The sequence below is a fragment of the Myotis davidii genome, unplaced genomic scaffold (genome assembly GCF_000327345.1).
Source record: "Myotis davidii unplaced genomic scaffold, ASM32734v1 scaffold450, whole genome shotgun sequence".
Taxonomy (NCBI): Eukaryota; Metazoa; Chordata; class Mammalia; order Chiroptera; family Vespertilionidae; genus Myotis; species Myotis davidii.
In genome coordinates this window covers 918,050-933,298 of record NW_006282385.1, presented here as the reverse complement: position 1 = coordinate 933,298, position 15,249 = coordinate 918,050, and the positions used below count along the sequence as shown (strand labels likewise).

Below are 15,249 nucleotides of genomic sequence, written 5' to 3'. Positions count from 1 at the left end.
AACAACCAACTAGATCACTACCACATAGCATGGTAAATGCAGGTGGAAGATTCAGAGGGGTGATTCCCGAAATGAGCATTGAAGGCTACCTAAGCCAGAAGAAGAAGAGAGGGTCATGGCATTGCAGACCAAGGGGAAAGCATACACAAGCAAGGTAAGAAGCCAGTGAAAGAAGGTAAGGGATTTATTTTGCTGGGTTACAGAGCACACCATTAGGAAGTCATGAGGGATCTGATTAAAGATGCAGGCAGAGACCAGATTATGAAAGGCCTTGTAAGATGAATTTGTTAGGTTCGGCTGTGAGTAACTTAAATCCAAAATAATAGTGTAAACAAGATAGAGGTTTATTGCTTTGTCATGCAAACCACACTTCTGGGTTGCTGGTGGCTGCTGTGATGTTCCACACTGAGTCCAGGACCCAGACTCCCCCTCTTTTTACTGATCCAAACACAGTTAATAACTAGCATATCACAGGCCTTTCAAATAAAAGTGGTTTTATTATAAAATTCTAAAAATGTGCTTTAAAAGACAGTCATGGGAATACTGCATAAGAAGAAGAAATATATCTTCATGACCCAGACAATCACATAGCATATTTTATATTGTCCATAGAATTAATATTTTAAAAAAACATTCTTCTTTTCAGTTAGGAAGAGTCTTCAGAGCACCATTATTTGAAGGGAAGGTATTCTGCATATCAGAGTTCATCTTTGGTCTGAAATGAAGAAGCAAAATATTTAGAGCCATCAAGAAGTCATACATGAGTTTGGAAGACTTAGTCTATTAATTGTTTTCCCTTAAAGATGAAAGAAGGGGAAAAAAAGCCAAGTTACTGCTATAGACTTAGAGAGTCTAGGACTGTTTTTGGAATCACCCACAGATAGAGTTTCATCAGACTACTGATGCAGCACCTCTATCCCTCTCCCTTCCTCTCTGTAAAAAATCAATAAAATATATTTTTAAAAAATGTCAATATATATTATACTAGAGGCCTGGTGCACAAAATTTGTGCACTTGGGGGTGGGGGTGGGTCCCCTCAGCCCAGCCTGCACCCTCTCGTAGTCTGGGACCCCTCACTCCTTACTGCCTGCCTGCTTGTTGCTCCTTACGGCTCGGCTCACTGCTCCTTAGCACTGCTGGAGGTGGGAGAGGCTCCCGCCACCCCCGATGCTGTGTGCTCGCCAGCCTTGAGCCTGGATTCTGGCTAAGCGGCGCTCCCCCTGTGGGAGTGCTCTGACCACCAGGGGCAGCTCCTGCATTGAGCATCTACCTCCTAGTGGTCAGTGAGTGTCATAACGACCAGTCATTCTGCTGTTTGGTCGATTTGCATATTAGCCTTTTATTATATAGGATTATAGCTATAAATCAGAATTTTATACAATATGCATTCCTTCAAACAAACAAAAAACTATAATCAAAACAACCCCCCCCTACCACACTGTCTTTATACACAACCATGCACACGATTTGAAAATGAGAGACTAGTTTTTTGGTCCTTGCTTTCCTGTAATGCAGCTAGCTGATTCTGAACTAACTTCTTCTTTGGGATCAGTTTGGTTAATCACTAAATGAAATGGATGACCTCTGAGGTCCTTTTTAGCCTGACAAGTCCCTATGTGAATCTGCCTTTTTTAAAAAATATTTTTTATTGATTTCAGAGAGGAAGGGAGAGGGAGAGAGATAGAAACATCAATGTTGAGAGAGAATCATTGATTGGCTGACTCCTGCACGCCACCCCCTACTAGGGATCGAGCCCGCAACCCTGGCATCTGCCTTTGAGCTTGGGACCTTTCAGTTCTCAGGCTGACGCTCTATCCATTGAGCCAAACCAGTTAGGGCTGAATCTGCCTTTTATAAACAAAATCAGGATGTGGTGGTACCAACAGTGACTGCTTTTCATGGATAATTTGCTAAGATGAATAATCATGGTTATATATATTTTTATCACTAAATTCAAATGCCATACGATGTGAATTCTCACATTTAAAAAAGACCTCCGTCTACTTTGCTGGGAGCTCCTACATCTTCTCACTCAACTGTATCTCAGCACCCTTTCTTTTGCCTTGTTATTATCTATTATATCTATCTCTCTAGTAGAATAAATTGCTGGCAGGCTGCAGGAGAAACACAAATTATTATTGCCTGACTGAATAAAGACTTGGATCAAAGTTAGTTGTTACTCTGACATTGGCTAGTTCTGGTTACCTTTTTCCTGTGGCATGTGCAAGGAAAGAGGTCATCCTCGGTCTGCGGTTCTACCCTCTTCATGCCCTCTCGGATTTGGGGCTCACTCACTTGTAAATTGGCATATTCCTGTATAAGCAACAACACAAAAGCATTCCTTACATGATGCTTAGAGTATGTTTACCAAATTAGATATGCTAAAATTTGCTAGAATATGGTTCCATTTAACTCACACGTGTCAAGTGACAATATGCAGGGTCCACCATACTCCCCTTAAACATTCCACAAGAGTTTTTGAGGCAGCTGTCCTTTGGACACTGGCTGCCTATTTCTAGGGGATCTCTCCTTATTCATCTTTTATTTATATGACTTGATTTTTAACTTATTTTGTACTGCCTTTGCATTGCAGTGGGAAAAAAAACCTACACACATAATCTTCCTTAGACTGAGAATTTGAGGACAGAGACTATTTTTGTCTTACCTACCATGGCTTATACAGAATCAGCTACCATCTTCATTCATTATGTGCTCCTTCTGTGACAGGCTCTGGACTAGGTGCTTATGTACTAGTATATGTGAGTTGAGTGAATGAACACTACTACCCTGTAGATCTTCAGGAATTTAGATAGTAAATCCCCCACTCCTTTGGTTTACACCTTCACCCTCTCATCCCTTCACCACCCTCTAGAAGTATTAAAGGGGAAGAGGCCAGTGCAGACCAGAAAAAAGTCTGGCTTTGTCTTGTAGCAGAGCCCAAGATATGGGGCTCAATATCTGCAATTCTGTGATTTGAAAAAAAAAGCTTAATTTATATCTAGTATAATTGTTAGCAAATTACTTGCTTACTACTACTTTTTTTTTTAAAAAAAAGAACCTTTCAAATTCAGATATGCTTTAATTATGATACCTAAATGCTAAGGTCCATGAGAATGATTTCTAAGAGAAATCATGGCTCACATGGAGTCAGTACAACAGTTCCAAACATACCGTGCACTATGTAGACAAAGAAATGGTAAGGCAGCAAGCAGTAATGTTGTGCAAAGAGAAAATATGAATCCATGCATAGTAATTTTGCAGAATCAGATGCCAATTTCCTAACCAAATACCACATAGTTCTAACATTATTACCTTTCCTTTAATGTTGTAGCATTATCCAATAGCTAATCTTTGGTTTTCTTCTTTTTTCAATATTATTTAATGTTTGTCCTTGATTTTCACCCACAGAGGTACATTTATCTCCTTATATAATATACTTTCAGACATTGTTAAGTGAAATGACATTATAAATATTATTTATAGAAATATTAATATATATACATATATAAGTAATACACATAATATTATTTCACTTAACTACTAATATGATCAATTACAAGTTAGATGTCATTTCCTTAGAAAATACTGACCTGGAAAAGTTTAAAGTAATAACAGAATATGTCATCACCCATGAGATTATTTCTTGCAAATTCTTGTCCTGTTTTTGCTATCTTCTTTGCCTACGGGACCAACAACAAAAAAATCCTTTCATGAAACATTTTTTTCCCCATGCAGACATAGGAAAACTGATCTTCAGAGTACATTTTAGTGGGAAAAATATCTTTGGAGTTAGTCTTTCCTGGTACAGGGAACAGTTAACAGAGTATGTTTGTTTTAATTAAAAGGAGGTTTTTAAGACTTGAGAGTTTGAGAAGTCATATTAAACCTTCTAGCATTAAGTCTCTCTTGGAGAGAAAGGGTATACATTAAATGAAGTAATAATGACTTTGTAAAGTAAATGCAGGATTAAGCTTAATGCACTGCCTTATAATTTTTCAGAAATGATTTCAAAGTTTATTTCATGCAATCCCTAATTTTTTAAGCTTGATTTTATTTAAAAAAAATCTTTATTGTTGAAAGTATTATATATGTCCGCTTTTTCCTCCCATTGACGCCCTCCAGCCCACACCCAACCCCCCCTTCCTGCCCCAGGCCTTCCCACCCCACTAACTGCATCCATGGGTTATGCATACAAGGTCTTTGGTTGATTACCTTCCACCCACCCACACTCCCCTTCCTTCCCTCTGAGATTCTACACTCTGTTCTATGCTTCCATGTCTCTGGATCCACTCCGTTCATCAGTTTATTTTGTTACTTAGATTCCATATATGAGTGAAATCATATGATACTTGTCTTTCTCTGACTAACTTATTTCACTTAGCATGATACTCTCCAGGTTCCTCCATGCTGTCTCAAAGGGTAAGAGACTCTGATTTTTTACCAGTGCATAGTATTCCATGGTGTAAATGTACCACAGCTTTTTTATCCATTCATCTACTAATGGGCACTTGGGCTGTTTCCAGATCTTAGCTATTGTAAATTGTGTTGCTATGAACATAGGGGTGCATTCTTTATGATTTGGTGTTTTGGGTTTCTTAAGATATATTTTTAGAAGTGGGATCACTGGGTCAAATGGCAGTTCCATATTTAATTTTTTGAGGAAACTCCATACTGTTTTCCATAATGGCCGCACCAGTCTGCATTTCTACCAGCAGTGTACTAGGGTTCCTTTTTCTCCACATCCTCCAATCCCTCATTTTAATCCATAGCACAGTTAGTTTTCCCTCTATCAGGCTAGCTTTCTTATGTTCCTAGCAGAAGTGAGGGAGTGCTAGAGGCTCAGAGCAACTTGACTAAAAGAGAAAGCATAGTCAAAGCCAAGGTTTAGCTTTTTGTTTCATGTGCAGACTAGACAGTTAAACCAAGCCACAATACCTGTGTTCATCCCGAATGGAACTGGGTTACCCACGGGGGGTCCTATTTATAGGTAAAGGTCTATTCTGAGCCGACTGAACAGACATTTAAAATGAAGCCATGAGCCCGGCCAGCATGGCTCAGTGGTTGAGCATTGACCTATGAACCAGGAGGTCACAGTTCGATTTCCAGTCAGGGCACATGCCCGGGTTGCAGGCTCGATCCCCATTGTGGGGCTTGCAGGAGGCAGCCAATCAATGATTCTCTCTCATCACTGGTGTTTCTATCTCTCTCTCCCTCTCTGAAATCAATAAAAATATATTTTAAAAATAAATAAAGGAGGCTATGGATATTGGGGTACAAGGAGACTGACCTTACCTCTTCATCGTGATCTTTTGCCCAGTTAAGTTTTTCTAAAAGATCGCTCAGGTTGCTTTTAACAGGAATGTAATGTCTCCAGGGCTGCAGCTCATTGTAAAAGTGTTCATAGTAGATGGAGTCCTGCTTCAGCACAACACTGTCGCCGACTAGAAGATATGGCAGGCGATAGGCTGCGACAGTGCCATCCACGTTTATTTGATACTTGTGCTGTGAAACAGCAGTAAAATGTAAGAACCTCTATTACATTTCCTTTTTTTCTATTCTCGTTATTCTCCTCCCCTTTCACACAAAGAGCCTCACTGTCTTCAGATATAAACTGGCCAGACTTTGCCCACTGCTTTCACCATGTAGTAACTGCTATTATATAACGTGCTGCTCTAGAGTTGAAGGCTTATTTTGATGCTCTCCTAAGTTTCACAGACTACAAGTCTAATGTTGACGCAGCCAATAAAATAATAAATAATTGTTGTCCTCAGGCTATAACCTAAAGAAAGATTGATTTATGGTGACTGTAATTTCCCTATTACTTACTTAATCACATGTGAGCACCTGCTGATGGCACATTCTATACCATGTTAACCATACCTTTTAAACATTAGGTGGCCACACACAAGTCTTAAGGAAATTAACAAGCTCTGAGGCAAGTACATCTCTAAATAAAAATATTCATAGCATTGTGCTGATCAATAGTCCTTAGCTCTAGCAAACTCAATAGATAGGAATAAAGCAAAGGCATGACAGAATACCCTGAGGATGGATGGCTGGTATTAGTTCTCTTTGGTTTTAATCATATTTCAAAAATCTCTGTGATATGCGTATGGAAATGACAACTCATGGAATTCTTTAGGTCTACCTGCTGCCATGTGACCCATCAACAACAAAAAACAAACTTGGCCATATACAGCATAGAAAGAGCTCACTAATCACTTGCCTTACCCACCTTTCTCACCACCACATGGGACTTCAAAAACAACTCATTGGTCTAGAGAACAGGGCAGTGTCCTACTGCGTGAAAGTGGAGTTGCTGGAAAAACGCTCACTCCCTGGGAAAGATGAGCAGTACACCTTCTAGCTACAGAAAGAATTCCCATGCAGACCATTTGGATGGATTTCAAGTCATTTCCCCACCAGAGGCCTATTAAGAGACACCTGGTTTATATCTTTTTTAGTCTGTTGTCAAGCTGTGGCTCTGGGAAGAAGTATTTGTAAAACCACTTACATGTATCTATTAATAAAAAAGATTTTTGAGCTGAAATGTATTATCTTGGGGGTCAACTGGGGTGAAAAATTATAGCTCTCCCTCGGCCTCAAGCTCCCTGATACATATTTAATGTCAGGGTTGGGTACTGAGTACAGACCCAGGCTGCCAAACCAGTCCCTGGGGTCCCATGCCCTGAGAGTCACTGAGTTTAATGCTCATCTCTCCCATCCCTGTAAGTTATAGGCCTCAATTTCTCTCCCCGAAATGAAGATACAGTATTCCCTTGAACAACATGCGGTTTAGGGACACGGACTCCCCCGCCCCATCTCCAGCACTGTCAAAATCATGCATATAACTTCTTCTTTCTCCTTCTTCTTTTTTTCTTTCTAACTTTTGATTCCCCCCAAACAGTTGTCCCTTTGTATCCATGGAGGATTGGTTCCAGAACCCCCACAGATACCAAAGTCCACAGGTGATCAAGCTCCTTATGTAAAATGGCAAAGATCAATGCACATAGCTGGCCATCCGCATCCATAGATTCCCACCCTCGCGTAAAAATACTGTTTTTGATCTGCAGTTGACTGAATCTATGGATTCAAAAGCAGGAGAAATAGAGGGCTGACTGTATATTGAGAAAAACCAGCCTGTACATGGGTCTGTGCCGTTCAATCCCATGTCGTTCAAGGGTCAACTGTATTTGGAAAAACAAAAAAGGATTGGTCACAGATGAGGCCATACCTTGAAGAAATCAAAAAATGAAATGTGTTTCACAATGGGACCATAGAGGCTTTCATCGTGTTTAAAGAAGAAAAAGTTGGTGAAGGCAGCATCTATGAGCTCTGGGTGTTTTCTGCTGAGTTTAACCAGCTCAAGTCTCTCTTTTCGGCTGTCTCGGCCTCTCCAGACAGCTGTGGAGTTTTTGCTTTCCCAGGGAGGACCCGTGTTAGCTTGCACAGACATCATATCCAGACTTACTCTGGAAGACAGAAAGTACAACACATTTGCCCTCCAAACCATCACATCACAAAGGTTGTTGGGAAAGAACTCACCAAGGGGGGAAAAAACCAAGGCTCTGGGTCATGTGTGACCCGTCTCTCACCGGCCCATGGTTTCTAGAACAGAGTCCGTCAGGTCGTAGGTGGGCATCACGATATCCTTGGAGTCTGTGGAGCCACACCAGGAAAAGATCGGATGAATGTGTGGACTGGATTTCTTTTTTTCCAAAGGCCAATCTCCCAAATTAACAAAAAACTCCACATCAGGCATCCTCACCTAGGACAAAGAAAAGAGCTTACTAACACGTCTGGCCTTGTATAATGCCTTCTACTGATCAATGTGTGTCCTTGTAAAAAGAGGTGAGGACATACAGGGACAATGGCTTGTGAGGACAGAGACTAGAGCGATGCAGCTGCAAACCAGGGAATGCCAAGCACTGCTGGGCACCACCAGAAGTCAGGAAGAGCCGAGAAGGGTTCTCCTCTGTAGGTTTCAGAGGAAGCACAGCCCTGCTGGCACCATGATTTTGGACGTTTAGTCTCCAGAACCGTGAAAGAATAAATTTCTGTTGTCTAAAGCCACCCAGTTTGGAGTAGTTTAGTACAGCAGCCCTAGGAAATTAACACAAGCACCCCACAAGACATAAAACTTCAGAACAGTATTAAAATAAGGCCCATATAGGACACCTCTGATATAATTATTATTTTTAGTTTGAAAAATTATATTTTAAAACCTGGGCTTAATTACAGGGCTGACTGTATATTGAGAAAAGAAATTTATATTTTACATAAAAGAAATACTTACTTTTCTAGTCAAAGAAAGTAGTATGGCATCCATGAAAATTCTAAAACCTACATGTTCACCATGAGTCTTGATATACACCTGAAAGGTAATTGAATGTTTATTACGTTAGACTAAAAGTACTGGCAGGCTTCTCTGAAATAAAGGTTATCAGAATGATCCTCAGAATGATTTTCAGTAAAGCTAGCTGTAGCCAAACGGTCAAAATAAAAAATCACTAAGACAGACAAGCAAACCTCACGCACAAATTGTACCTTGTTATCCTTCACGGTATAGTGGCACAAGCTCTGCCTCTGTCCAAATCTCTTTGGGATTTCTTCTGCAATCTTTTCTGGATCAACAGTAGGGAAATGCACCAGGTCTCTCTGAATCTGAGCGATGGTTTCTGGGCAGTTCATCTCCTGTAGCCAGGCGGCACTATCTTCCGAAGGACAGTCACAGTTCTCGTGGTAAACCGGCCCTAATTACACACAAGCAACAAATTACACAATCATAATTTCACTCAGCATTTGAAACACGTAACAAATATCCATTATCCACAATCGACTTCACAGATTTTGCCGAGGTTATTAGGAAGGGTATTTTGTCTTCTGTTCTGACAGCTCTTCACAGTCAGGTCGTGATATTTTCACAGTCAGGCCTGTTTCGCACGAGTTCTAAAGAAAGCCAATAGCAACTAATTTTTGCTCACAGTGGCTATTATAGTCCATTATTTTTTATGTTTTGTGTACTTAAAAATAAGCAAACATTGGTAAAAATATATCAAAGGAGTATGTCTTTTTTTGATGAAAGACAAAAGTGATATAAAATTAATACTTCAATGATCTCTTATAAAAAGTTTCTTAAAGTGTCTAAGGTATTTTTCCTCAATGAGTAAATCACCATCAATAACAATATAAGTAAACAAAGAACCATTACTATGTTTGTTTGTTTTAAGAATCATACAAAAACAAGAGCAATCTTCAAAATAGTTCATTCAGCCCAGCTGGTGTGGTTAAGTGGTTGAGCATCTATGAACCAGGAGGTCATAGTTTGATTCCCATTCAGGCTCAGTTGCAGGCTCAGTGCCGAGTAGGGGACGTGCTGGAGGCAGCAGATCAATGATTCTCTCTCTCCTCCTTTATGAAAAAAAAGTTCATTCATATTGTAATTAATTAATTATATGTTTATAGAAATAATACTAACAAAATATAGCAGAATCTGAATTGAGATTTTACTGTCATTCTATAATTTTCAGATTCCCACCTGATCCAGGCAGTAGTCAACAATGGAATATTTTTTAAGGTTTATATTGTACCATGTGGTCCTGGTGGAATGTGGGAAATATTTTTAAAACATTTGCCTTTATTGGAGGTGGGGAACAAGAAGAATTTGTGTCTCTGTATATACATTGCTTTTCCACTGTGTTAGGGTACTATCTCCATTGATATGGAAAGATATGGCTCTAGGTAATGCAGCTGCAGTATATATATATGTAAATTTCTCCTGAAAAATACTATTGGAACAAAAAAACCCACAACAACAGTTAACTTCTCCCCTTTGCTTCAAGCCCTTTCTCTTCCTGAAGTGGTCAAATTTCAATAGTGCTTATCAGTTACTTCTCACATACCTCCAATTAAGTAAGTGTAATCTATGACCATATTGTATATAGCTTGATTATTCTTGTTAATGTGTGTCTTCAGGAAACAAATTCTCTATTAGTATGTTCTTCTCTTATCTTTTCACCTGGAGAAGATGTGAACCTGTGATGGGTAGAGGAATAATATAGAAAGATTATTTTAAGGAACATAATGCACAAAGATCATGCTGTCCAGTCTGTGAATCTTACTCTCCTCCTTCACGTTCTCCCCCTAACATACACTGTCTTCTCTGTTATACTTTGAGTGTCAGAATGAATCTGATGGATCAGAGATTTTAAAAAGAAGAGGATGCCAATAGCCAAGATAACATAAAACAGTTTCATTAGAAAATTGCAAGGGAATATGTTACTAAAACTAATCTATGTAAACGTAGAATGTACTTACGCATTTCATATATAAAAATATTCCTATCAACCTACTATTTATTTTATGTCCATCACATATGGAAATTTGTGATCAAATAGTGCCTCTAAAAATAGTTTGAAAAATCTCTCCCAATGGTTCTTTTAAAAATTAGTATTACAGCCCAGGTCAGTGTTTGTCAGTGGTTAGTCAACCCATAAACAGAAAGGTTGCAGGCTCAATTCCCAGTCAAGGGCACTTACCTGGGTTGCAGGTTCCAGCATTCAGGAGGCTCCCTTACATCTCTCTTCCCCTCCCTCCCTTTTATTCTCTCAAAAAAAAAAAAAAAAAAAGGAAAAAATATCCTCAAGTGAGGATTAACAACAAAAATTATAAATCATGCCCAGCATGGGCAAGAGCCAGTAGGTAGTGTATCATTTAAGTGACACCGTATGAAAGGTTTTTTTGAGTGAGTGCTCTTGCTCTTAAGATTATATTTAGTTTCTCCAATTATACTATTTAATATCTTTTATTTGCTTTGGAAAACGTATTCCCAAGGTTTTTTTTTTTCTTTCCTACAAAATATACATGGTGAGCAATTAAAAAAAGACAATCATTTCAAAAGTATGTGAATTCTAGACATAAGTTTTGAGTATAATTTCAATTGTCGAGTTCAATGGAGTGAAACAAACGTTTGTTGCGAACACATATACTTTCCCTCTAAACTCTAAGGTTTCAAATAGTGCTTGATTATTCTTTTTGAGTTTCAACGCACGTTTATCTGCAGATGTGCACCTGGAAACGGAGGGCAGCACCAAGGAAAAATGAAACCAAGTTTCTAACAACTGGATCCAAAGTCCTTATTACAGGTTAGGCAAAAGTAGTTTCTCTAGTTACGTGGGAATCCCTATGAAAATAGCTAGGAGAAGAGCTCATTCAGAATTATTTCGAAAGCTCTGAGAAAGATTGGTTGGAACGGAGAAAGACAGTTACAACCAGATGTGGATAGCACCCAAATATCCTGAAATTTAAACTGCTGTGGAGAAAGGAGTTCGTGGGCGGATAAAACTGGAAAGAAGTAGCAGTAAGCTTTATCTGCATTCCAAAAATAGTTAGGCAGCTGTTTCTCAACTTACTTATTTCCGGATGTATCCACCGCCTGAATATAGAAATAGCGCGCAGGAAGGACAACAGCGGCTTTGAGCCCTGGTCCCCATACTTCACTCTTCTCTGGGCTCAGTCGCCTCTCTCCGCCGGTCTCAGCAAATGCTGGAACTGTCCCCAGAAAGAAGTAGTAAAGCAGCAAAACGCTAAACATTTACGAGACGGACTATCAAATAATCCACGAATAAATGAGGTATCGAAGATGGACAGAACGAGCTGTGGTTCGGGTAAGGGCACGTTGGCCGATCGCAGCAGCAAAAACGGCTCCCAGAGGTGTGGCTTGCTGTGCAGGGCAAGGCGCGCGGGTCTCCACGTTCCCCGGGAAAATCACAACCGCAGCGCGGGCTTGTGCAGCTGAAGGACAGTCGTTCTGCTGAAACGGGCAAGAGCCGCCCTGCTCCTCTTTCTCGGGACAACGATAAACTTGCTTTGCTCCTGCAACTGGAGCATCATTGGGGCGAATCCGTCTCAGGTTCCAGTCCAAGGTGCCCGGCGAGGGGATTGGCCGCGCGCGTCGGGCGGGCTGAGTAAGGCTTTCTCTAAGTGGATGGTGGGTGGACACGCGTCCCGGCGCCATGGCTTCCTGGGACGTGTAGTTCGCGATGGGACCAGCGGAAATCCTGCCAGGTTTTCCCATCTCTCACTCATTTATTTGTTTTGTGGTCAGGGCTTCCAGGGAACAGATAAATACCACATCTCCGATAGAAGGGCACGCGGGCCTGGAGGCACAGCTGATTTTTTTTCCTTTGAATTGTCACCATATCCTCCGCACCTGCAGAGGTCAGGTGTAAAACACGATGAAAGGAAGGTTTGTCAATGATATCCTGAGATATCATTGATATCTGATAGTGGTCTCCGGGCACAGCCATCCAGGGCGCTGTCCCCCAGCTGCCCGATGGGACGAGAGACGCCAGCCCCAGGGTAACCCGAGGAGCGTCGCAGGCCGCGCGCGGGAATCGGTGATTGGGCTCCGTAGCGACCCAACCCCACCGGCCAGGCTGAAGGTACCGGGGCTATGGGCAGAACCAAAGTGGCTGTCCGCGGCGGTGCGCCCTGCGCGCGGGGGTCTTGTGGCAGGAACCCGGGCGCCGCGGGCTGGGCCTGGCGCGGTCCGCCTGTTCTAGGTGCCGCCAACTCCGCTGGGCGGCCAAGGGCCGTGGGGCTCTCCGGACCCCGGGAGCGGTCCAAGTGGAGGTCACTGCGTCGGTACTCGTTCTCCTGGGAAAAGTGGAGTGACGAGCGGGGCCGCAGGATGGAGGGAAGCGCCACGTGTGCTCTCGGGAACAAAGCCTGATTTGGAGCGGCCCCCGAGTATACCGGTGGCTAATGCCAGGAGCCCGTGTGTCTCCCAGCCACGCTCTATAGGGCCGGGTCCGGAGCGCGCGGTGGGCATCCCTTCGCCCCTGTGCGCCCACCGCGGGGCCTAGGTGGTCTCCAGGAGCCTCCTCCTCGTCCTCCCTCCCGCTCTTGACCTTGCCAGCTGCCCCGATAACCCACACGGGCCGGCGGCCCCGACAAAGTGGGCCTGGGTGGGGGGTTCCTTTTCTGCTTTCGTTTTGGTGTTTGTCCTTAGTAATGATCTAAACTCGTGCATTCCAAAGCTCGAATCCGGGGATCTCTCCGCCCGGGTACAACTGCTCGAGTTCCACCAGCCCAAGCGCCTAGAGCACCGGGGCGTCCTGGGGCGGGCAGGAGACTCCCCCTGGCCGGAGGCAGAGGGAGGGGCGCGGACAGGGGGCGCAGCCACGCTTTTTCCTCTCGGCCGGCGCCGTGTCCGCCCAGACCCGCTCAGCGCTGCGGGCCTCGGGCTGCGCGAATGTCTTCTCTGACCCGGAGGCCTCCAAGCCCCCTGCGCTGCTAGCTTGGCAGAGGAGGGCGGTCGGAACACCGCTCGCCTCCCGGGGAGCCTGAACTCGACCCTGGCCAGTAGCGGGAGGACCCCCGGTATCCGTCATAGGCCGGCCCTCTGTCAGGCGAGTGGTTCAGGTCTGATGGAGGAAGAGGGGCCTGGGGTCGTGGGGAAGGATGCGAGTGGGGAGGGGGCGGTCGGGGGTTGAGGGCAGGAGACCAGAAGCACGGGGGCTTAGCGTGTGTGTGTGTGTGTGTGTGTGTGTGTGAGAGTGTGTGTGTGAGTGTGTGTGTGGTCGGGCCCTCCAGCATTCCACCCTTTGTAAGGCATTTACCTATGCCTGTGTCTCAGTGGCCTTCCTTAGAGAATATAGATCATTATAGTTGTCATATGTGGGAAGCTTTTCTGAAGACTTAAGATGTTAAGTTCTCTAAGCAAACTTGATCCTTAAAATACTGATTAAAATATAACTGGAAAAGAATGCAACCTAGGCAGTGAGTATTCTTAGAAATGGAACGTTTAGTTTGCAAAACAGTTCAAATCGTTATTTTAGCGGTGTATTTATGGCTGGCCATTTTATGATAACATTTTGTTTGCATACAGTTAAACAGTAACTTTTGTTGCTTGTGCCATGATCTTATGAATAAATCATAACTTGATCATTACATGCTGCAATCATTAGTGAATCTTAATATAGCATCGTCTCGCTTAGATCAGGGAACTTCAATTTCACATGTGAGAAGTAGGGAGAAGAAGAAGAGGCCAGTTAGCTAAAACTCCAGTTCTTAATTACTAAGGCCACTCCTGGTGAGCCCTCCTGGAATCTGGGCTCTTAAGCCTGGGTTTGCAATAATGCCTGACATGAGGTAGGCATTTAAGAATAAGTATTTGTAGAAGATACTTCTATAAATGCTGGACTTGGGAATTCAATAGTCAGGAAAACCAGACTTACAAGAGGCAAACATTCATCATATAAGCACACACATGTATAAAAGTAATGTCGCACCTGGTTAAAACCTGTGAAAGACAGGTGCCTGAGCATATAGCATATACAGGGTGACGGGGACTATTTTGATGAGCAATGAAAGCATCTACCCTGCCCCTGAAAGTGACATTTGAAGGATATCTGAAGGATAAATGGAAATTAATTATAGAAAGAGGGTGAGTGGGAGTAAACAGCATTCAGAGACTGGAAATATGGTCAGTGTGGAGGGAGTGCAGAGAGAGGAAGGGGACGAGGGAGGATGAGGAGGGTCTAGATTAGGAGTGGGCTTTTGTTTCTAACAGCAGAGGGTTTTAGGCAGAGGAGTTCTATGATGCATGCTTTTCTTTCTAATATCTATGCACAGGTCAGGTTTGAAATGTCAACTCGGCGGGTAGAGGGGCTAGGAGTGGGAATGGAATTGGGAATGGTCTACAAAAGCTGATACAAGGTCTGAGAAAACCGAGAGCTGTGGGCAATGGAGTGGAGGGACAAACTACCTCTCTGTACCTCACTACTACTGAGGCTATAATTACAGTAGAATACAATAATTTGCCTCAATAATATCTTATCAGTAATAATTTGTGCTTAGTTCACTTGTAAGAAAGCCTGAGGACACAATAATACTAGCACCCTTGGTCTCTTGGAGATCTCACTGAAGTGAAGAGGAAAGGCAGGAGCCGACAGATAAGGAAAGAAAGTAATATTATAGCAGTGTTTGGGTCGTGGGATTTGGATAATTTTTACTTACTCTGTAATATCTTTTGGTATTTTGTAATATTTTTCTGTAATTTGTTTTACTTATGTGGTAAAATTTATAAATATTACAGGTTTTCAAAGACAAATTTCCATAAACAGTGGTTTATTTTTTTTTTAATATATTTTATTGATTTTTTACAGAGAGTAAGAACGAGATAAAAGAGTTAGGAACATCGATGAGAGAGAAACATCGATCAGCTGCCTCCTGCACATCCCCCAC

At 42.4% G+C, this 15,249-nt stretch overlaps 2 protein-coding genes across 7 annotated transcripts in view; one reads left to right on the top strand and one right to left on the bottom strand.

Annotated features, from left to right (window-relative positions):
* Positions 1–481: 481 nt before the first annotated feature.
* Positions 482–9,244, bottom strand: KDELC1 (KDEL motif containing 1). Of its 3 annotated transcripts, XM_015559232.1 has the most exons (8): positions 8,548–9,240; positions 8,297–8,374; positions 7,596–7,768; positions 7,235–7,472; positions 5,293–5,502; positions 3,591–3,680; positions 2,206–2,313; positions 482–715 (listed from the first exon to the last, which is right to left on the bottom strand). In XM_015559232.1, the coding sequence occupies exons 1-8, from the start codon at positions 8,689–8,691 to the stop codon at positions 698–700; spliced, it is 1,059 nt and encodes a 352-aa protein (XP_015414718.1). In that variant the 5' UTR covers positions 8,692–9,240; the 3' UTR covers positions 482–697. The 3 variants fall into 3 exon arrangements, 2 of the variants coding, with proteins under 2 accessions (XP_015414718.1, XP_015414720.1); XM_015559234.1 differs by lacking the exon at positions 2,206–2,313 and having other exon boundaries at positions 8,548–9,242; XR_001512644.1 differs by lacking the exon at positions 482–715 and having other exon boundaries at positions 2,228–2,313; positions 5,288–5,502; positions 8,548–9,244.
* Positions 9,245–12,045: 2,801 nt separating this feature from the next.
* Positions 12,046–15,249, top strand: part of BIVM (basic, immunoglobulin-like variable motif containing) — a 32,516-nt gene continuing 29,312 nt past the window's right edge. Inside the window, exon 1 of one of the 4 annotated variants that reach the window (XM_006752919.2) lies at positions 12,046–12,066. The gene's annotated coding sequence lies outside the window, so the exon portion shown is untranslated. The other 3 variants (XM_015559223.1, XM_006752920.2, XM_006752921.2) reach the window with 3 other exon arrangements.

Excerpts from the sequence above, each read along its gene's own strand:
- KDELC1 (XM_015559232.1), bottom strand. The coding sequence starts at position 8,691 with ATGAACTGCCCAGAAACCATCGCTCAGATTCAGAGAGACCTGGTGCAT. Across the intron at positions 7,769-8,296 it reads TACTTTCTTTGACTAGAAAA|GTGAGGATGCCTGATGTGGA; the intron begins GTAAGTATTTCT and ends TCTTTGTCCTAG. Across the intron at positions 7,473-7,595 it reads GTTCTAGAAACCATGGGCCG|AGTAAGTCTGGATATGATGT; the intron begins GTGAGAGACGGG and ends TCTGTCTTCCAG.